This window comes from Chaetodon auriga, chromosome 3, assembly GCF_051107435.1.
Source record: "Chaetodon auriga isolate fChaAug3 chromosome 3, fChaAug3.hap1, whole genome shotgun sequence".
Classification (NCBI taxonomy): Eukaryota; Metazoa; Chordata; class Actinopteri; order Chaetodontiformes; family Chaetodontidae; genus Chaetodon; species Chaetodon auriga.
Window position 1 is genome coordinate 22,128,443 of NC_135076.1, and position 21,329 is coordinate 22,149,771.

Genomic DNA, 21,329 nt, shown 5'->3' on the forward strand with positions numbered 1-21,329 from the left:
CGACTACTCAACCATAAAGCGTTACGGTGCTGTAAAACATTCTGAGTTGGCTACGTGGTTTATGGCCACTTACGTGCAGCAATAACAGCGGTCATTTGTCTGTTAAGGTTCAGCTAATATGCTTTGTTGAGTAATGGGCCGAGTAATGACTCCATACAAGGCTGTGATTGGTCCACAATCAATCAGGGGAGTTTTCCACACAGAGCCAGACTAGAAATGTGTCTGATGTCTGGAAGTGGTCTTTATCTTATGAGAGCAAAGCAAACTTCACGGAGTATTAACTTAAGTTTAATTTGGAATGGATCCATTATGGAACTGAACATCAGTCAAGTAAATTAACCTGTTTGGCATGGCTCATTAGGACGACTCTGCACGGAGATGAACACAGATGCACAGACACTCACACAGTGTTTGGAAAAAGTGTTACACTCCTTAAGTAAAAGTGGCAATGCATCAGTCAGAGCCCATATGTAATGCACAGTTTGACATTAGCGTGAAGCGTTCGCATCCACATACAATAAAGACTGTCGAGACTCAAGTGCATGGTCTTCATAATGATCTGCATGCTGTTATGCAGACCAACAATGAAGTTACTGCAGATCAGGCCTTTGAGAAAAAGCTGTAAAATGGACCAAAATTTTCAAATGTTAAAATATTAATGCATCAGCCTGGTTAAGTGCTGTAATGTTTGGAGGGGCCTGGATGTATTTGTTTTGTATTGTTCTTGCATTTGTCTGGTAATAAAAAGTTTTGTACAATTTTCTGAGGATGTAGTAGCGGTGGAGTAAAGGCACAAAGTCTCACAAATGCACGTGTAAAACACAATCAAAGCACAGCTCTTGAATAGACGTATTTTATGGCTTGTTCAAACACACCAGCACATGCGCGCACGCAAGCACACACGCACGCACACACGCACGCACACACTGAGCTTACTTCATGCAAACAGGTGTACTGAACGTGATAGGGGGCGACCGTCTCCTCTCCTTTGATCTCCACATTAATGTGCATGCGGATAGCTCCAGACACAGCTGATTTGTCTGTACGCTTGTCTGTGAACAGCAGAAGACACACAGTTAACATGTAAATCATGTCGATGGTGGCAGTAAGAAGCCGTGCTATCGATACAGCGTAAGTGACGACTGTGACTGAACTGACCGAGATTGTACCAGACGTCCATCTCTCCGCTCAGGGTGCGGACCTCGATGATAGTCTGACCGAGGAAGTCATCCGACTCCCGCTTGAACTTCTGCTTCACGCGAGACTTGATGTCGTCGTCCTCGTCCCAGACTCGCACCTTGATGCGGTCCGAGGAGTTGTGACATTCACTGAACAGACAGAGCCAGACAGTCACCCACAGCTTCCAAATACAGTACTTACACTGATGGCTGGCCAAGACGACCAGATGAATTACTACCATGACTCATTAGATATCAAAGGTGTAAACAAAGAAACAAATCTAAACACAGAGAGAAATGTTTAACTGCATCAGTGCCACAACTAGAGCTGGAAAGTTTAACTGACTCTCAGAAAATAAATCCAAAATATCGCTAATCAATTACAATTTGCTAGTTGCTAATTATAAATCAAATATCTTTGGGTTTATGCCTTTTATTTGGCCAAAACAAGCAGTTTGGAGATGTCATCTTGGGCTCTGAGACATCCTGATAAGCATCTTCTTCTGATATGACATTTCACTGGCTTATCAATGAATATTAACTGGTAGTGAAAAGAATCATTATTGTCAGCCCTTGTTATTACAAGTTTCACATATTTTCCTAACAGGTCTGACTCACAAGTTAAAGGTCTCCTCCCAGACAGGGTTGAGGTTGCCGTAGATGGTCTTGGTCCTCTTTTTGGTCTTTCCCACCTGGACGGTGACGTAAGGATCACTGGAACCTGTTTTATCCTTGGCTTGTAGACCCTGGGCACACAACACTAGGAAGAAGGAAAAGAGGGCAAGCTGGTCAGCCACTCTGAGTGTGTGTGTGTGTGTGTGTGTGTGTGTGTGTGTGTGTGTGGATGCAAACAGATGCCTCTTAAATCATCTGACCTTCTGCTCTACTGCCCCACAAACGCCACCTGTGCTCTCTTCATACAAACGGCAGCTTGTCTCTTTTTATAGACACAAACACCTGACACAAGCCGTCTCCTCTGACTTTGATGTTGACGGTGCTGGCCAGCTCTGCTCAAAGTTACTGTACCGTACCAATTCTGACCCGACTGCTCACCTGTGATGCTGATCTTGGCCGACCATTTAGAGGTGCCATCGAGCACGCTCTGCTTGATCTGCTTCATGTGGGTGACGTGGGTGGCCTTCACGATGGCGAACACCTCCTGAATGAGCTCGAAGATCTCAGGTTTGTTCCTCTCGCGGATTTTCATGCGGTCTTTCAGAACCATGATGATGTTTTGGGTTCGGTCCTCCGCACCATGTTTGGAGCTCTTCTCTGCTGCTCCTGATTGGCATAAAGAAGGTAAAATAGATGATGTGCTATATAAAAAAAAGATGGCTTGTAGTTGTCATACAGTCATTAAGGATAACAAAAACTGCATGGAGAACATGTTTCTATAATTACAGGAAAACTTGAAAGTGAGATTTCAATTTAAAATACAAGCTACAAGAAGAAGCCAGTGATGAAAAACTTGGCCATATTTCATGAATGAGAGGCGGACATATTTGCAGAGCTATAAAATGCTGAGTAAAAGAGAGGTGGATGACAACAAAAGACAAATGGCTTTCAATATCCTCTCAAGAAAACAAAGCAAAAAACAATAAGAAAGTAGGAGTGAGAGAAGGAGGGGGAGGACTCTGCGCTTGGCATTGATGAATAGCGATAAGAGGAAATAGATGGACTCCATAGTTTACTATTATTAATAAAAAAAAAACAGCGCTGACACAAGAAGTCTAAAACATAAAGTCAGCAAATGGTTGTTCAGCTCCTGTAAATATACAATGTGGCAAAAGGCATTCTGGGAAACAGGCTTATTCACTTTCTTGCCAATAATTAAGATGAGAAGATCGGCACTGCTCATATGTACATCAAGCATATATTTTTTCTAGCTTTGGATGGAGCTGGGCTAGCTGTTCCCCCTTGCTTCCAATCTTCATGCTAAGCTAAGCTAACCGGCTCCTGGCTATGCATTTAATGTGCAAACATGAGAGTGGTGTCAAGTGGTGCTAAATTGAATTAAAATCATCCTTATTTTTTTTTTTAAATCACTTCCTTTCCGATGCTTTGCTTACTTTGCAGACAGTCAGCGTTGAGCAGATCTTGACACTTCTCGTGGCATTTGACTCCACACTCGGTACACCGCATGCCCTGGCGAGCAATACCCCACAGCAGTCCCTCGCACTCGTAGCAGTAAGTGGGCGTGGTGGCTGTCCACACGTCAAAATTGTGTGGCGTGGTGCAGGAGATGGGATATATGAGGGCCTGGAGGGTCTTCTTGTAGACATGACTCTTCTACACGGGGACAGAGGGGAGAAGAGCACGGTGAGTGTGCTAGAATGACTTTTTGGTGTGAATTAACACTGTAAATGCGCACTGACCAGTTCTTCGTTGTGCAGGGTGCTGGACGTCAGAGCCGAGGTGATGCCTGCCTTCCTGGAGTTCTGGACCAAGGACTGAGTGGCAGGAGAAAGGAGGGGTCAGTTTCTCTCAGCTCCCACCTTAATATCATTCTTTATCGAGACAAATCTCAGCGCAGCCTATGAGACCATGTGTATTATTACTGTCTGTCTGGCAATGTTCCCCTGAATAGTTTCAGCAAACTGGAGGTGACAGCTGCAGAATTTAAAGTGCTTCCTTTCATAAGAGCGATCAATTTGCCGTTAAGACGAGAAAACTAGTAAAAATTCATAAGCTACGTCTTTTGATAACAAATGGTGTTACTCACCATAGCCTGTGGCAGTGCGGTGAAGGTGGAACAAGGGAGAGATTTAATATTAGAAAAAGGCAAGAAAGAGAGGGGGTTTCCATGGAAAATAAACAATGCAGAAGAGATGCTGAGGAAAGGTGCATTCATTGTGCGTATACTGTAGTTACTGTGATGAACAAGAATGAACATCCAGAATGAAAACATGGGGGAGGTGGGGGGATTCAAACAAGGTGAATCAACAGCCAGATGTGGAGACTTTAACAGCGAGGAAGTCAACCAGAGTTGAGTGTTTGATACGTGAATGAAAAAGCCTGTGATCACTGCTCGTTCATCCAGGACTCCAACCTGTCTGATCAATTACCTGAGACACTCTGACAAGTCGCGAGTGAGTGTGTGTGTGTGTGTGTGTGTATTTGTGAAAGCGAGAGACAGAGGAAAGACAACCGTCGGTGCACCTGTCTGTGACTGTCTGTCTCTGCTTCCAGACTGTTTATTAATGAAGACAGTCATCTGAGCTAATTACTTGTGTGCGGTAAAGCTTGGATCTGGCGTGTTAGGGAAAATGGTACACTGAGCTCTGCCTGACAGTTAATAAAAAGAGCCAAATTGCCTTCAGTTCCACTAGCCTACACAACAGGATGCATTTTCGCGTTGAAAGCAATAGCTCGACATTTTGACAAATGCCATTCGCTTTCTTTTCAAGAGTTCGAGAAAACTGAAACCACTCTCATCTTCAAGTTAGACATAAAGCTGCAGCCTGCAGCCAGTTAGCTCACCTTAGCACAACGGCTGATAACAGCTAGCCTGGCTCTACCTGAAGGTAATAAAATCCACGTAGCAGCAAACACTAACTTGCTTGTTATATCTAATTTGTTTAATCTGCACAAAAACTGATTAAAGTTGTGGTTTTACAGGGGGAGTTGTCAGGTAAGCTGTTTCTCCTGCTTCCAGACTTGTGGTTGCTCAATTAATCCTCTGTTCTTACTCTTAGCAAGAAAGCTAACAAGGATATTTTGCTAAATATCAAATTTTTCCATGAAGGCTTTCTTTTACTTGTCTTCCTGAAAAGTTGAAACATGATATTAATGTGAGCTTAATGTGTATCTATACCTAAAATTTGAGCGTCCTGTTGTTTTAACTGAGAAGTGATGATTCTGTCCAGGCTGTGTTTTAGCACAAGATACTCTTGTATGACTTGCATGAATGAGTTACAGCTTTCTGCAGAGGATTTATATTCCCCACAGTCTCATCTCTAATGAGGCAGTGTCAGAGAGGCATGGGGATGATGGCAGCGTGGGGTAATGAAAGGTCTGTTATATGACAGCACATCAGTGTCTGTCAGAGGAAACCTCCGGCCTTGCCTGTGGCCCCTTAGCCCTGCAGCTCGCCCTGTCAGGCTGTAATAGCAGGGAAATGCATTGTCTCTTAGCAGAGTGGATGTAGTGCAGAGGGCTAAAAGACAGAGATGAAGAGGTTTGAAGAGAAGGAGAAATCATTAAAGAAAAGAACAATAAGGTAGAGAGAATAAGACTGGAAAGGACTGCAGAGAATCAGAAGGAAAACATGAGTAGGTTTAGATGAGAGCTGCTGAGCTGAGTGATAGATGGACTGGGGAGATGTGAGACACTTATCCAGGGGAATATAAAGAGATTAGCGCAGAAACTCACCAGATCTCTGACCAGAGGCATAGCTTTCCTCTTCCTGAGGTCTGGCATGCTGTCAATGCTATACAGAGCGCCACCCATCCTGGGAACAAAACGCACACCAGCTACTATTTCAGCTACAGTTGTTAACTAGAACCTGGACACGGCAAATCAATTAGACAGTAAATGCATCTGGACATTAAGGCTATGGGCTTGCCTTTCGGAGGGTAAGTTATAGATTTTCAATGACTGTAGTAGTAACAGCGTCATGGTTACTTACCCTGCTGATAAAAGCAGAGAGGCGATGCCAACACTTTCTCCTCGGGCCTGAGGAGAGAGAGACATGAGATGAGAAAGTGAGGCGAGCAGAGTGCCGTGAGAGCTGTGGCTGGTATATAGTACTTTCATATTATTCTTTAGACTGATAACGACAGAATCGAGAGATATTGCATGGTGTTCCTCAGCAAAAAGCAATATTTCATGGTGAGTTTCTCTAGTAGCTGTAGCCACAATGACTGCAAGTGTTCCCAGAACTCACAAATGAATAATACAACAGTGCGAGAGGGAGAAAGAAAGAAAAAAGGGGGCGATTAGGAGAGTGGTGGAGCTGAGTTGTGTCTGTCTGTGTGAGTGAGTGAGTGTGATGATTATTGACATCAGCGGTGGCTTCTCTGTGTTTGAGAATCATAGTAAAAGCAGATTACAGCCAGATGGCCATCCGTGTAATCATTCTTCTAATTCTATCTGCTCTTTTATTGAAAGACATGTTCTTTGTCTGCCTGCCTGTTCAAAGAATGACACACAGCATTGATACTCACGTCACAGTGCCGCACAGAAATAGTCATGATTGGTATAAATGCCAGGCTTTGATAATGACACTTAGCAGGCTCACGGCAGCTCCCTGCGTGTTGCTTGGCTCTCCATAAATATATGACCGGCACATGATGCAAACAACATAAACTAGACTGATTAACACACTACTGGCCGCACCCACCTGAGCGTCTGCTCCAGCCATAGGTAATCAGAACGGACTACATGCAAATCGCTACGAGGATGGCAAACAACTGAAAAGAAAATAATGAAATGGCAAAAAACAGTACAAGGGGTAAACAGAAACTATCAAATAAACACAAGACAATATAATCCACAGCAATAACCAGCTAATAACTGGGAAACATGGTGGACCAGTCAACAGAAGCTGGAAAAAAAAAACACAGTAACAGTCGGACATGCAGGGACTGATGCAACAAGTCAGTGAGCTCAAACAGTAGAGTTATTAAAGCAGAGCAACGACAGAGACGACATTTTACCCACTGTTCACAGCTCAGGCATTCACCTGGCATGAATGCAGGCTGCACAAGCACACATCTATGTGCACAAAGACACACTAAGACACACACACACACAAAGGCTGTACCTCTTGCAGCTGTAGTCGTACTCTGCTGAAAAGTCGAAGCCAGTTGGCTTTGGCTCTGGCAGGACCGGGTTCCATGATTTCCCTCTTTGGGAAGCTAAAAGAATGATTGAACAAAGCTAGTCATATATGTGCTAGTGTGTGCTATATTAGCGAGTGTAGTGAATGTACATTAGCTCATAGCAGTAAACCCGTTACAGGTGCACTCCACTGGTTTTACACGCTGGGTTTAGATTATTTGTCGCGAGGAGTACGACACAGCATGTGAAACTGGTTTTCTAAAGTATGAGAAAATGACCCTGATGGCGTCACCAGTCATTATGTTGCTTTGGAGGAAATGTCGGCTTCAGCCTCATTCGAAACTTCGGCCATACTGAGGACTAAAAGTCAGGACATCACAACCTCTGCTGCTTCAGTTTTGATCAATCCTCTTTTGAAGCATGTCTCACAAATCCTCCGACTTTGTGGAAGTACAATATTAAATCAGTGGAGTAGCCCATTAATTGGAAGGTTAACGATGAAGCGAGTCTCAAAGAAAAGCAACCTGTTTACAGATCCCAGCCCCTTCCCCAGGGTCTGTTTCCTGTGTTCCTCTTTTGGATAATTGGCTTTATGGTCCCCATTGGCTGGTGTCTGTACATGTACTGTATGCACTTACTCGAATGAACTGCCAGATCTGTGTACCGAAACATAGCTAATGCAGCTAAATGTAGTGTTGACAGTGTGTGAAAGCTTATTTTTGCTCTGTGAAGCTGAGAGTGTATGAACAGTGCTCACCTTGGAGCAGGTGGCTCCTCTGTTTTCTCTTCAGGAGCAGGAGGGACACTCTCTGCCTCTGGAGGCTGCTCAGGGGGTTGAGGTTCCTCCGGCGGCACTTCAGCCTTGAGCTCCGGCTCCAGGGGTTCGGTATCTGGAGCTGGGACCTGTGATGTAGTTGTGGGGGTGGATGTAGTGGTGGTAGACAGAGCTGGCTGGGTGGGTGCAAATGCGGGCTTGATGGGTTCTGCAGTGAAAGGAGGCAAATGCTCATCCTGTGTGGCTGGAGGTAGACCAGGAGCTGCACTGGGGGGCTGGAGCTGATCATGGGCTGGCCGCTGCTGATGCAAGGACGCCTGCTTCTCCAGTGGTGGCCTGGTGGAGGACAGACCATCAGAGGGGGGCATCAAGGTGGGGGCAGTGCTTGTGGGTGTGGGGGTGTAGGGTGGCTCCTGGTCTTCGCTAAGCGTCCCATCAAGTGGATACATGTCTTCATCTTCCTCATAAGGCATCTCCTCCTCATCCTCATAGTTGTACTCTGCTTCCTCCCCGTACATGTCACCCTCCTCTTCTGCATACAGCGCCCCCTCTTCCCCTCCATCTTTGAGGTAGCCTCCCTCGTCGCTGTAGACGCCCTGGGGGTCCTCGCCGTCCCAGCCCGGGGAATCCTCTTTGCCGTAGCTGACGGAGGAGTGGCAGGAGTGGTAGGAGTCGTTCTCATCGTAGAACTCCGAACCTCGCAAGCTCTCGCCGTCCTCAGCAACGAACTCCTCACTGAGCTGAGAGCTGCCTCGGCTCAACTCGCCTGACGAGGCGTAACGACTGTCTGTGGGACTGAGGGGGGAGACACAGACACTCGTTACAGAAACACACCCACACAGGTTCAATGGTAAACTAGGGGAGTTCCCACACTTACACAATGAGGAGTTTGGCTGTCACACTTAAGGAACTTGTGTTGGGGCCAGGGAGGGAGACAGCTAACCAATAGGAAAAGAGGAGTGACTTTGAACCAACCAATAAGAGAACTCAGAGCAGGGGAGGTTTAGGGTGTGATGCATCTATGTAACTGCAAAGGGAATCATTGGTATGGATACTAGTTCACACGCAAATTAAGACAGAAACACACACCGTACAAAAAGATACAAATAGACCCATTCAGACGACAGAGGGTGAACCTGGAGAGGTTGAAGATCATTTGTTAGCCTGGCAGAACAAAGACAGTTCCTTTCTGCAGATAAATAAGTGAATAATATTTATTCACAATGATGAATGAGGCTATTAGACATCGAGACAGACCAGAGAGATCTGAGACACATGCAAAAACAACTTCTACACACACACAAGGACACGCACCCACACTTTATTGTTTCGTCTCCATTGATTACAGTCATGTTGGTTCAATAACGCACGGTGCAGGAGCAGTAAAGGGGAGAACTGTGTTATGGCTCCGGGCTGTGAGCCAGAGGGAATAAGTACGGGTGAACACATAAACACTCCATCACGACACCCCTGTTCTTTTCTATTCATCATCTATCTCTCAATCTCTCATCCAACACAAAGACTGACACGGTGACAAATGCTTGCATAATGCGTGAGTCTAAATAAATGTCTCTTTCTTAGCAAAGAATAAAAAAAAAAAAATGGTGAAACTAAGATGAAAATGAAAGTAATCTGCCTTGGCCTCTCTGCTAGGGCCCCGTTACTGGGCTGAAGGCCTCCTGCTGTCTCACAAGTGGAAATGACACGTGTGTAATTACAAAGTACGGGACACCGAGAAGAAGACAGGGCTCTTCTTAAAGTCTCACATACGGGATGAGGCTGTAATAACAGGCTGTCGCGACAACAGATTCGCACACAGATTCACACAGGCTCTTCCACAAACTCCAACCAACAATTAACCTCTCTGCCTCTGACTGTCACGAAACAACACACACATACACGCACCTTGTCAATCAGTCGCCCACACACATAGACACAAAACTGCGCAACACTCACAAGAGTTGAACAATGGGGAAGATGAGCATGATACATCGTTTGTGATACTGATTCGTGATTCTTCACCAGGAACACAGTAAATATAGATGCAGGACCAGTAGTTTTCTATAAAAAGTATAGAATATACATATACAGAGAAAGGGTAAGAGCGCATGCATGCAAGCACAGCGAGCGAGGAGGACGGGACAAGTCCACCACTGACGTCACAGCGAGACGGTGTCACAGGCCGGAGCGGGAGAAGGAAGAGGAGGAGGAGTCGGAGAGGAGGTACAGAGACCCACCTATCGGACAGTGAATGCCTACTGTCTAGAGAATACTGACGACTGGTGCGCCGGCTCGACCCTGAGCCTGAGTCGATATCGCTGCGCCCGTTGGTGGCCGAGTCTAAACTATCATAGCGTCTGGTAAGAGGAGCAGGGAGGGAGGAGGAGGAGGAGGAGGAGGAGGGAAGAGGTGGGAGAGGAGCATCAGTAGAGCTCAGTGCAAACCTTTCAAAGAAAGCTCTAACCAAACTGAGCCTCTGCACTGCACGCTTAAAGGATAGGATCGCAGTTTTTCAAGCCCGTCAGAGAACAACAGCAACTTCTTTCCACGTACGTATAAACATCTGACTATTGTTTAAGGACAGACTTGAAGAAATGTGACTTTATCCTCTGAGATTCTACTCAAAGACCTCTCACTGAGGTTGAGCACTTGAAGGTTGATGTTACCCATCTAAATCTAACCAAATCAAAAAGGTCAAACTTCCTGTTGCAGCTTTTCTGAGCAATGCATGAGTTCTGACGATCTGCCGCCTTTGAAAACATGTCCAACAATGTTCAGAAATACTGTCATGTCCAGCAGTTCATTTAATTTTCTGCACAAGTTAGCGCAGGAAGAGATCACGTGGGATTTCTGATGCTCACACACTCGACATGCACACAAAGATGCAGGCGCGCGCACACGCATTCACACATGCACACACGCACACAGACAAGATAACCACAAGGGCCCACTTCATACATGACCTGTATACAAGAACTGTGCGCCCCAGCATGCTTGTATACACTGAGGCCAGGGTTATTCTCTAGAGGAGGAGAGCACAGGGGGACAACATGTTACCATGTACAATACAGAGAACAAAACAAGGCCGCAGGGGCTGAGCTGTCTCAGGGCTAAAGGCTAGACTCCAAACAAAGTTAATCGCTTAAGGAATATTTGTTAAAGATGGGAAGCGTGACATTACATTTTCAGCATGAAACAGTTTTGTTCTTTTGGTGTTTTTCTCTTCATGTCTCACCAAAATAAAGCCTTTCTCCCTGTTGCTGATACATTCTGGCAGCCTGCCATAGGAATCTCATGAAAAGATAACCAGTCTGTCTCAGTTGTGGCTGCAGGGTGGCTGTGGGGTGCTTGTTACCTCATGCCTCTGTGGTCGTAGTCCAGCTCATGTATTTCGTCGTTGTAGGAGTGTCTGTAGTGCGGGTGCCTCATGGGATACTGGTGCATGGAAGCGTTGGGCTGGGAGGTGGTGTAGTAGGGAGGCGGGATGCTGTTACTGGTCTCACTGCGGTAGTCGCTGTCCCTGTCGTCCACGGCGCTGTCTGGGTCCTCGTCTGTTCACGCAAACACAGCGGGAGATGGGACAAAGTGAGGGGGAGAGACGAGAAGAGGGTGACGGGTCAGAATTATATCACACATTGTCTGTATAGTGAATAATACAGGGATATAGATTTGGTTTAAATTAATTGAGCAAATTGAAAATAAGTTGTTGTGTTTTCCATAATAATAATTCAAAGACTTTAAGTGCTATGTAAACCTGTGTTGTAACCCTGTTTCTATTATAGTCAATTAAATACCAAATACTTTCTGACCCTGTTTTTGACTAATGTACAATTCTAGCATCATTTTAGGAGAATATTAACTATAAATGAAAATATAGATTATTACATTTGTGCACAGATCCTTTTTTCAGCTGTAAGTAGTGTCTGCAGGTATACATTTCAGGCTGCGTACTGCCCCAACTACTTACAGCAATTAGGTAAGAGAGCCTGTATGTAGTCTAAGAGGCACGTTTGCATCAGTCACTGCAGCTCGTTAAGCTTGTTGCTTAGTGCACGGTAATAACTGAAGGTGACTCAGATGAGTGTATCATCTTGGATCTTCTGTGATCTGGACTGTGGTGGTGGGACAGTATAAGAGCAATGTCCACAGAGACTTGAAGGAAAAAAATCAAGCAGAAAGTGTAAAAGTGGGGGAGAGATGTCCCACCCCACCCACGGTGGAGAAAACCACCACCAGGTTCATTTTACTGTAACAACGCTTGGTTTAATTCTTATTCTTTAAATCCATCAGGAGACTATAGAAACGAGCTGAAAGGAAGCTCCGACAGGATGTGTGGAGAAAATATATATTTTCCTGGCAGCTAATGGTCTCTGAGGAAAACTACACAAGGAGATCATTACATTAAGTGAGACATGGGCAATAAATACAGAATTACTCCAAGTCATTAGCAGAAGCGCATGAAAGAAACTTACTTTGCTGATCTCCCCACAGACTCCAATTACCTGCAAGGAGAAAAAAGGGTTGGGGAAAAACCAAATTAGGTTTGGGCCACAATTAAACACATTGGCAGTCTAAAGCCAGGTAAACAAACATGTAGAGATTTGCAGCCCTGAGAACTAATTACTTTAAGGTGTAAATATGTGTGCAGAGGGTTGATAAGTGAGGTAAATCGCTGTGTGTGTACATGTGTGCGAGTCAAGAAAAGCACAAGGTCTTCCGAGAAGCTCGAATCAAAATCAGCTTCTGTGCAAATGCTGCTGGCCTTGGCGCTGCTAAGTAACACAGAACAGGACACACACGCATGCTGTTATCATCTCTGCACACACACGAGCGTCATGCCACCGACCAACCTCCCCGCCCACAGATTTATACTATACACACTTACCCACCTGCACCCTGTGTCATCATCACTACACAGACAGACAGTCAGACAGGGTGGTGTGTGTCTGACAACCCTGCATATGTCGGTTCACATTCATCACACATCTAACACCTATAAGTCATTCTAGTTTTGCTTGCATGCATGATTCGTCACATCAGCTTCCCTCCCTCCTTCCACGCTTTGCTTCGTCTATCGGCCTCATTTCTACGTCCTGTCTAGTCAGCGCGAGATGGAGCAGAGGGAGCGAGGAGAGGAGAAAGGGGAGGCATCAAAAGGGACACGGCTGAGGACAGAACAGGAGGAGGGAGGTGGACGCAGGAGTGGCGTTTGACACTCACAGCACTGGGTGGATGGTGCATGGAGTGGCCGCTCCTGTTCTTCTTGATAGGCATACTGTGGGAAAAAAACAACAACAACAGCACATCTTAGAAAATAACATCCAGCACTTCTTCTGAGGAAAATTGCTGGTAAGAATTATTGACTCTGGCAAGTCGGCCGTTATTGGCAGCCATAGAGTGTAATTAGAGAGAGTGTGGAAGACAAAGAAAGAGGTGGAGAGGAAACACAGTAAGAAATGGGCTATGAAAGAAAATATTCTAAAGAGGAAGGAATAAATGAGGAGATATAGATGACAGATGGTGCAGAGAGAGTGATGGGGATCTTACATCTTGATCTCTCATGGCATTTAGTTGTTCGAGTTTTTTGGCCCAGTATCGAGCCTCTTCCTCTGGAATGTCTGCAGCACAAAACACAAGCGTGTTTCTCAGCACATCAAAGACTGTACCTCGTGGTGAGATCGTTTTGCCAACTGCTGTTTCCAAGGTCAAGAATGAGCTTTCAATCTAATGTAACAGCACTGGAGGCAGTGTTAGTGCTGGAGCAGCAGCAGAAACAGCATTAGTAGTAAATGTAGTAGTGCTAAGACAGTACAGTACTAGATGTGGTCCCAAAAATAACATTGATAGTGGTCCAGACAGTTGTTGTGTGTTGTAGTGATAGTTACAGTATAAATTGCATTTTCCTGTTTCCTGTCCGATTATCCATGTATCTAAACTTCAATTTATATAGTCGAAACAAAGTGCAGCATAAAGCAGCAGGCAGGATAAACATGACGATGATGAAAGGCCAAACCTAGTGGCAGTTCAAAGCGGGTGTCGAGCAGCAGCCGGTGAAAGGTCGGGTCTTTGGTTCCACAGATCTCATTCTCAGCCATGATCGCATTGGAGTCCAGGGTCAGCCACTGGCCCGGACCCTCCTGGAAGAGGGGCAGAGAAATGTGACTGCAGCAATCCTTACTGCATGATAAATGAGCCTGGAAGTCTGTCATTCCTCTGAATATCTCCCTATGTCCTTACCCATATGTGAATAAGATTATTTTAATAATTGCAGCCAATCATCATTCTGACTGGTGTGCATGTACAGGAAGTGCAGCCAGTAAAACCTAATGCTGGAGACAGAGAGTGAGAGGGAGTGTACCTCGTTGGACTGCCGTATGCTGCGCAGGGGGATCCATAAGGTGCCCACCATGGTGTCCCAGATCAGCCCTTTATTCCACACCTCCACTGTCAGGCCCAGATCCAGGCGGTTTATTTCGCTGCTCGGCAGAAAGAGGAAGAGGCAGATCAAGCAAAAAGAAAAATGAAACAGAGGAAAGAGAGCAAAATAACACAGACAGAGCTGAGCGGAGACAGGGTGGTACACAGACACCTCAGGTTTCAATGGAAATACAGTCTATGGCATCAGGAGCTGCACCTAAATCTGGTGATGGATATGCACTGTGATTCAATCTGCTGAGGGAAATGAATCATTCAGCACAAAGATGGAAAGAGCAGGTGATTGTCAACGAGGCTGTCAGCAGGATGTAAGAGAGAGCACGACTGGACAGCAGCGGGGGCTATCTATATTTCTGTACGGCAAACAAAAGCGAACTCATTTCTCCATCAAGCAACACTCATATGCCGTCCATACAGCCAAGGTCTGGACTAGCTGGGGTTTTGTAAAGTGATTACAAATCTGACTGGCAGATTATTAGCTCAATAAGCATCTCTTATTGTCCAACAGAGCCTCTTCTCAAGCCCACTGGCTGTCTTAAGCGAATCAAAACCTAATAATAGCCCAAGCTTTGATATGAAAATGCATCTTTCTGTTTCCTTGGGAGTCGACGAAGTGATCTGGCAAATGGCTGAATGGTGCGTTACATCACAAAGGAGAAAGAAAAGAAGAGGGGGGAGAAGGAACGTGCTGTTTTTTAGTTAGGTTTAAAGATATGACCGAATAGCGGGATGACAACACGAGTCATTTTCATCTGTTGTGTATGGCGGCGCTTTTTCTATTCAGTCAACTTGCTGGAGTTATGAGGTGTACTGAAGCCTGGAGAAACCCTCTGCTCCGGGTGCGTGAACTCTGCTGGAGCAGCTCAAACATCACAGGTGTCATGTCATACGCACTCTCAGTGTGTAAAGCAGGTTCTCCTTCAAGTCAACTGACACTTCCTTTTGATTCATTTGATGGCTCCAGTTGTTTGCCTGTGAGCATTTCTCTGCCTCCTGCCTGACTTCAATGGAACATATGAAAGAGAAAGCAACACTCTGCCAACGTAGAAACTCTGAAAAAGCCCTCTATCCATAAAACTGCAACCATAACTTTGTGGGTCATATGGATGCAGGGAGAAGGCTCATCATTACACTACAGGTGCTATTTAAAGGAGAACTAAGTGAGAGAAGAGGCAGAAATCATGAGTGCAGCAAAGACTGTCCTCCAATTATGCAACATTGCCCAGTCAGAGGAGGAAAAGAGGGGAAGACATGATGGGATAAAAGGAAGCCGTAGACAGAAGTACTCACAACATGAAATCCTGCTCCCAGCATGGCTGACTGCCGCGCACAGCGATGGTTGTGCTCTTAACATTCTGCACCTTCAGGGTCACGTATGTGTTAAATTTCTCTGCAAAAGGTAAAATACAAATACCATTACTCATGCTACAGTGTGTGTTCATTTGAAACAACCTGATTCATAAATGATAAGTAACTCATGGATGATATCGACTGGCCAAAGGTCCAAACTCACCTTGGGGTCCATCAAGCTTGGCTTTCTTCACTGCAAAATCGAGAAAACAAACAAGAAATTAGTCTAACTATGGAAAAATAATGCTAACCTGACTGTTTTCACATTTTTATGCTGCACATATAACATTTAGTGACTCTCAAAGGCTTCTCTTCTCTTCTGCCAGTGCTGTAGCTCATATGCATGAAAGTAAGCTGGTTGGCTGGTGATTGACAGGAGCCTGGCATTTCAGAGAGTGGGGGGGGTCCCGCTCTTCTCATCCAGGAACTCCTCTGTCCTCTTTGGCCAGAATGCCACAATCTCAATATGAAAGACGACATCCGTTCAGCAGGAGGTGTCAGGATCTCTGAGTCACAGGGCCAGAAGGACAGTTTGTGCAGGTGAGAGTAAGAGCTGATGCCAGGAAGGAGAGCGGCCACATGCCCCGTCATCTCTGAATGATGTATGTGTATGTATTCCTGCATGGCTGACAACAGGGGGTGGTGGACAAAAGACAGAACAGTGCTGCTTTTTGTCTCACACAATGGATGAGGCTCTGCTGAGGTGCCACTGCCAGCTCCTCCACGCAGGGACCTCTGGAGGTACCAGACTGACTTTTAAAACCAGTGACGTCAAAAGCCTATTCATTATTCATTCAATCCGGCACCCTGCCGATGCCCAGCATCCCCATGTTCAGCACTGAGGTATTAATATTCCGAGCTCTGGTTTTTTAATCCCTGCTGATTGCTTCTTTTCACTGATGTTACATTTCAGGAAAGAAACACAGGGAATGATTTAAAATCAATCTAATTGGACTCAACAACAAACTCCCTGATGCTGTGTACTCGGCTGCAAGAAAAATGACTTCATAATATATGACCTACGGTCCGACTCGCAGTAATGGAAAAAAACTAAATAAATAAATACTCCCTGTTATTCAGTCAAGCATTATTAGGGTAGCAGAAGTGATTCTGACAGAGAAACACATTCTGAGTCATTTTTCGTGGTCGATGACAGCAGAGCAAGCGTGATTATCATTGTGGACAAATTGGCTTCTAAAAATAGCGTCACCCCAGAAAACCCTTGAGATGTTGCTTATCGCTCAAATATTGGTCTGATTCATGAGGCAGGTGCTGGAGTAAGGGCTGTGATGGAGCATGTGCTGCTTAGCCAACTTCAAAGTCAAATCCCCTTCCTGATATTTTAGCTGCTGACAAGGCAGTCACGCCTAAGGGGTGAGGAGGGTTCTTTTCCGTGGAAGCATTTGACAAAGAGGCGTTCAAATGAGTTATTTCTTTGCTTTAAATAGATAGCAAATGACAGATGCACCTTGGCTGCACCCTTGCCAACACTCCCTCTCATACACTGTCTTCTCTACACCACCAGCCAGTCATGGGTCCTCTCTCTCCCTCTCACTCAATCACTCGCTCCTACAAGCTCCCCCTGCCATGTGGTGAGTATGCACGTGTGCTCCCTTTCTATCTCTTTCTCTCGTGCTCTATTAATCTCTCTGTGCAGCCGGATGCGGGCAGAGTGAGCTGCATCCCCAACACTAAAAATAACCACTTCAGTGTGACAGGAGTGGGGGGTGCTGGAAAGGGGTGTGTGAGTGTGAGGACGGGGGTGGGGGTGGGTGGGGGTACTTACAGCTCACAGGCATAAGACTAAGCCACCATTGCTGCAGTTACAGCACAGGGGAAGGAGTGCAGGGGAGTAGGTGGGAAAAAAGAGCGTTATATATTTTCTGCAAACCCTCAACAGAAAATGTTGAGTACCTGCCACAGCAATTACAGAATCTCAATTTCTCTTTCTTTGCCGGGGAAAATTGGACAAATTCTCTCATGCCCTGGTATGGAGGAGCTAAAAGGTCTTTCTATTTCCTGAGGTTTTCCGATCAAACGCTTTGAAAGAGCCCACACTTCAGAGCAATTACTGTTGCTCTGGAACAACAACGCAAACCTGCAGGCAAGGGATGCAGCGAAGAGAAATCAAAAGATTATGAGGAAAAAAGAGAGAAGTGCACAATTAAGTGAAGAACAGTTATGACTGAGAGGTCATTACAGCATGTCCCTGTGAGCTCACTCACTCACTCACTCACTCACTCACTCACTCACTCACTCACTGCCACGTAAGATTCAGTCACACACCTGCAGCACACCTTTGGGAATATGCCACTAATGGTGATTAGAGTATGACACAATGGTTGTCACTGATGATTGAATGCTCCATTCATAGAGACTAATTAAAGCATTTGAGAAACAGAGTGCAAATTATAAAGACATACAGTGTACATACAGTGCTGTATGCATTCCAAAGCTCTATATAACAGTAGCCTTAGAATCACGAACCACAGAATATTAATGCTTCATTACATCTACTGTGCTGTATATATTTCCATTAAAACACAATTGATCTTTGCTCCTAACTATTTCCAGACTCCCAGTAAGCAGTAATTATCACAGTAATGCAGCAGCATGTTTGAAATGGTAATAAGATGCAGAACTTGCCAAGGACGGTTTGGTGCTAAATCACATTCATTCCTAAAGTTGGACGTCCTGACTTCTTTTGCAAAACAACGTTGCTAATGATCTGGATACATATGTAAATAGTCTTAAATAGATGTTTGGAATGTGTCTTACCGGAAGAAGGTGACACTAATGAGGATGCCTCACTCTTTTTAAGTCATAATGCATGAATTGGCATCTCACTACAGGGGGTGACAGTAAGAGGATGGCTGCCAGATCTAAGTTCGCTTATTCAGCTTCTGTGGCGCAGGCTATCATTTCAAAGGCTACATCTAACATCACGAGACATGGAAGCAGAGCACACACACACATCTCTGCCCAGGCAATGCCTCGTCACTGCTGCTGCCATGTTGATCGGCCCAACGCGCGTTATCATGCAGCTCAAGGTAAACAGCCATGCACATCGTCCTCTGTATTCGCTCATTCTTCTCACAGCCACCGTGCAAAAAATACAATATCAATAGAAACCTCGCTGCGGGCCTGTAACAGAGTGTGTAGAAACTAATGAGAAAATGTCAGCAGAGACCTAAAATACCATTGGGGTTGCTATGCCAACAATGCTTCAGGACATAAAGAGACCACCAACAGGCCTGAATCTCAATCCTGACATCAGTGCAATCAGCTCTAGCACTGGTGTCAACAGTATAGCAGCCTCTTCATGAACACTACAGGCCTGCTCCAGCCTCCCAGTGATCTGCAGAGGAAGCTGGAGGGAATCACTTTTCCATCTTTCCTTCACTGCTCCCCGATAAATCATGCACCATGTTTATCAAGCGTCTCATGGCAGGACTGGAGCCCAAACTGACCAAGAAGTCTCAGAGTGCATTGTGCAAATTTGTTCTTAACTTTAGGAGTTAAGGTGTTTTTAAAGTGCCACAGCTCACACCAATTCACTGAGGATTTAAGGGACCAGCAGATTTGTTCAAATCTTTAAGAGTAAGATTTTTCTGTGTCAAAACTTTAAGCATGATTCAAAGGACGGGAATGAATGGCTTTAAGTGTTGGTTGCCACAGTGGGGTGTGGGGATGACCAGACGTTGATGAGAAGGTTACAGGGGATCTCCCGGATAAAAGTACCTCACTGCCCAGACGTTCGCACAATCCAGCCAGCCAGTTTCCTCTTGGACAGTTATGCAATTAAATTTAAACCATATCTGACAGCAAGGGCTCAGCTTTAGTTAATTAGAAGAAATGAAGTCTTAATAAATGGAGATCTTCAGCCTTTTCCCCAACTTTACATCTTTGATACAACCACATAAAATCTGCCAATAGATGGTCAATTATTACAGTGACTGAATGACATTTAAGGACTGGTCACGGCTTATTCAGCACTTCAATGTAAAACAGATTAGATCTCTTTTGGGTCCACTTTCTCCTTGTTTCACTGGAGAAACACATCACGGACAACAACATGGGCTTGACTGAATAAAAAACAAATCACCATGAATGGCTGAAGGGAGATATTGCCATAATAAGGGCACAGTGTGATGAGTCGGAGCCTGTTTATACAGTAGAAAACCAATTTGGGCACCACTGTGGAATCTTGAATTATTCAAAGCCAGAACAGGTTGTGGTTGTCATTAGAGAGCTCAATCAATGGGAGAAATATAAATTAAGAATGCTGCAACCAATCACGTGTCTTAAAGAAATATCCTTCCGTAAAGAAACCCGACGGGCAGCTGCACACGCCTTTTTTTCCCCTTTTTTGCTCCGCGCAATTACGCATGAAAAGTGAGATGATATGTCAGCGCTGGAGAGGATTTGTAGTCAAAATGGGATCTGATTTTTGACGCGAAACCTAAAACACCCCACGCTTCTGTTACACGGGGACGAACTGAGAGTGGATTACATCTTGTTTTACTATGTTTGACAGCGGCTGCCAGAAAGCACACACCTACTCCATGAATCGATCCGGCTGAAGCAATGCCGGGTTTTGATAAATGAACCCAGGCTGGCAACCAAGACAGTAAGAGTGAAATATCTCAGGATAGATTACAGTCAAAACGGAAAATTAGGAATATGCAAAATCGCCAACGGTGATGTTAAGTATTCCCCTTCTTAATGGGATTTGAAACAAATTGGCGTTTAATAGCGCCGCAAATTTTAACAACAATCCTGCGCAAAATGCAAGACGCAAAACATTGATGCACATATGGTTATCCTCACAGGTAAATCTCCAAAAAGCTGCAAAAAAAAAAAAAGAAAAAAAAAAGACTTGAAGCTATTTAAACCGCTCGCACGAGAGCAGGTCGCGGAAATGGGCAGCAAGTCGACCCAAGACATGCATTGTTAGTTTTTCTTCTCTTACCTCCAACACACAGCAATGACATTTCTTATATGAGCCTTTGGTACAGGGTCCAGCTTCTTCAGCAGCCTCCGTGATTGAGCTAATCTGTGCAGAGGAGAGCCTGGGAGCGAATCGCTGGGGCTGGGGATGGAGAAGCCTGCCGTCGCCAGCAGAGACGGGGCCTGGCAGCGGCTCGTCGCGCTTGACAGAAATAAAAATCTTCACGCTTGGAGAGTGAACGCCAGCTTCGCTATCCTCTCTGCCTGTTTTATGGCGTGTCTGTCTGAATTTGAGACTCTTTTCGCGACCCCCGGCTTCTCTCTCAGCTCTCTGCTCCCCAACACACAGCCATCTTGTTCAGCTTCAGCACCACCGCTTCTGTGGACAGCTCCTCTCAGTGACGTCAGAGCGGCGGAGGGGGTGTGTATGGGTTGCGGGGGGTGGAGATGCTGAAACACCTGATTATTAGCCTCTCCCCCCATATTTTCAACAGACTTGTCAGATATCTTAGAAAAACCTCAATTGGTATCCTCAGACAGCATCCACATGGAGAATATTGTGAGAACTGGTTTTGTCAGTATTACCCAGGCCTACTTTTTAAGGAAACACTAGACCTCCAGAGGAGTTCTGGGTAATAATTACTTAGAGGTGATTCAGATAAAGGATGTTCATCTTCACATACTGAAAGCAGGAGCCCCTGACACTGTCTCTCCAGCAGAACTTCAAGTGGAAAGAAAGTAAAATCATTTTTAAATCTAATCGTAGTACTCAAGACTGGCAGCCTCATTGAAATGCTAATAATCATGTGTTTACTGTCATCACGTACTGGGCTGCATCCACCTGGAATTCAAGAGTTTAA

General features: G+C 45.2%; 1 protein-coding gene across 1 annotated transcript in view; it reads right to left on the minus strand.

Moving 5' to 3' along the window:
* unc13a (unc-13 homolog A (C. elegans)) overlaps positions 1-20,847 on the minus strand; it is a 42,674-nt gene extending 21,827 nt beyond the window's left edge. Inside the window, exons 1-20 of the mRNA XM_076726154.1 lie at positions 20,492-20,847; positions 15,683-15,712; positions 15,460-15,559; positions 14,093-14,210; positions 13,748-13,871; positions 13,282-13,352; positions 12,955-13,009; positions 12,207-12,236; positions 11,090-11,285; positions 7,717-8,529; positions 6,943-7,036; positions 5,806-5,852; positions 5,550-5,628; positions 3,901-3,906; positions 3,554-3,628; positions 3,248-3,467; positions 2,232-2,459; positions 1,797-1,938; positions 1,159-1,328; positions 937-1,052 (exon numbers count right to left, since the gene is read on the minus strand). Coding sequence (XP_076582269.1) covers positions 937-1,052; positions 1,159-1,328; positions 1,797-1,938; positions 2,232-2,459; positions 3,248-3,467; positions 3,554-3,628; positions 3,901-3,906; positions 5,550-5,628; positions 5,806-5,852; positions 6,943-7,036; positions 7,717-8,529; positions 11,090-11,285; positions 12,207-12,236; positions 12,955-13,009; positions 13,282-13,352; positions 13,748-13,871; positions 14,093-14,210; positions 15,460-15,559; positions 15,683-15,712; positions 20,492-20,513 — 2,736 coding nt within the window. The 5' untranslated portion in view covers positions 20,514-20,847. The remainder of the gene's footprint in view (positions 1-936; positions 1,053-1,158; positions 1,329-1,796; positions 1,939-2,231; positions 2,460-3,247; positions 3,468-3,553; positions 3,629-3,900; positions 3,907-5,549; positions 5,629-5,805; positions 5,853-6,942; positions 7,037-7,716; positions 8,530-11,089; positions 11,286-12,206; positions 12,237-12,954; positions 13,010-13,281; positions 13,353-13,747; positions 13,872-14,092; positions 14,211-15,459; positions 15,560-15,682; positions 15,713-20,491) is intronic.
* Between the last annotated feature and the right edge of the window lie 482 nt (positions 20,848-21,329).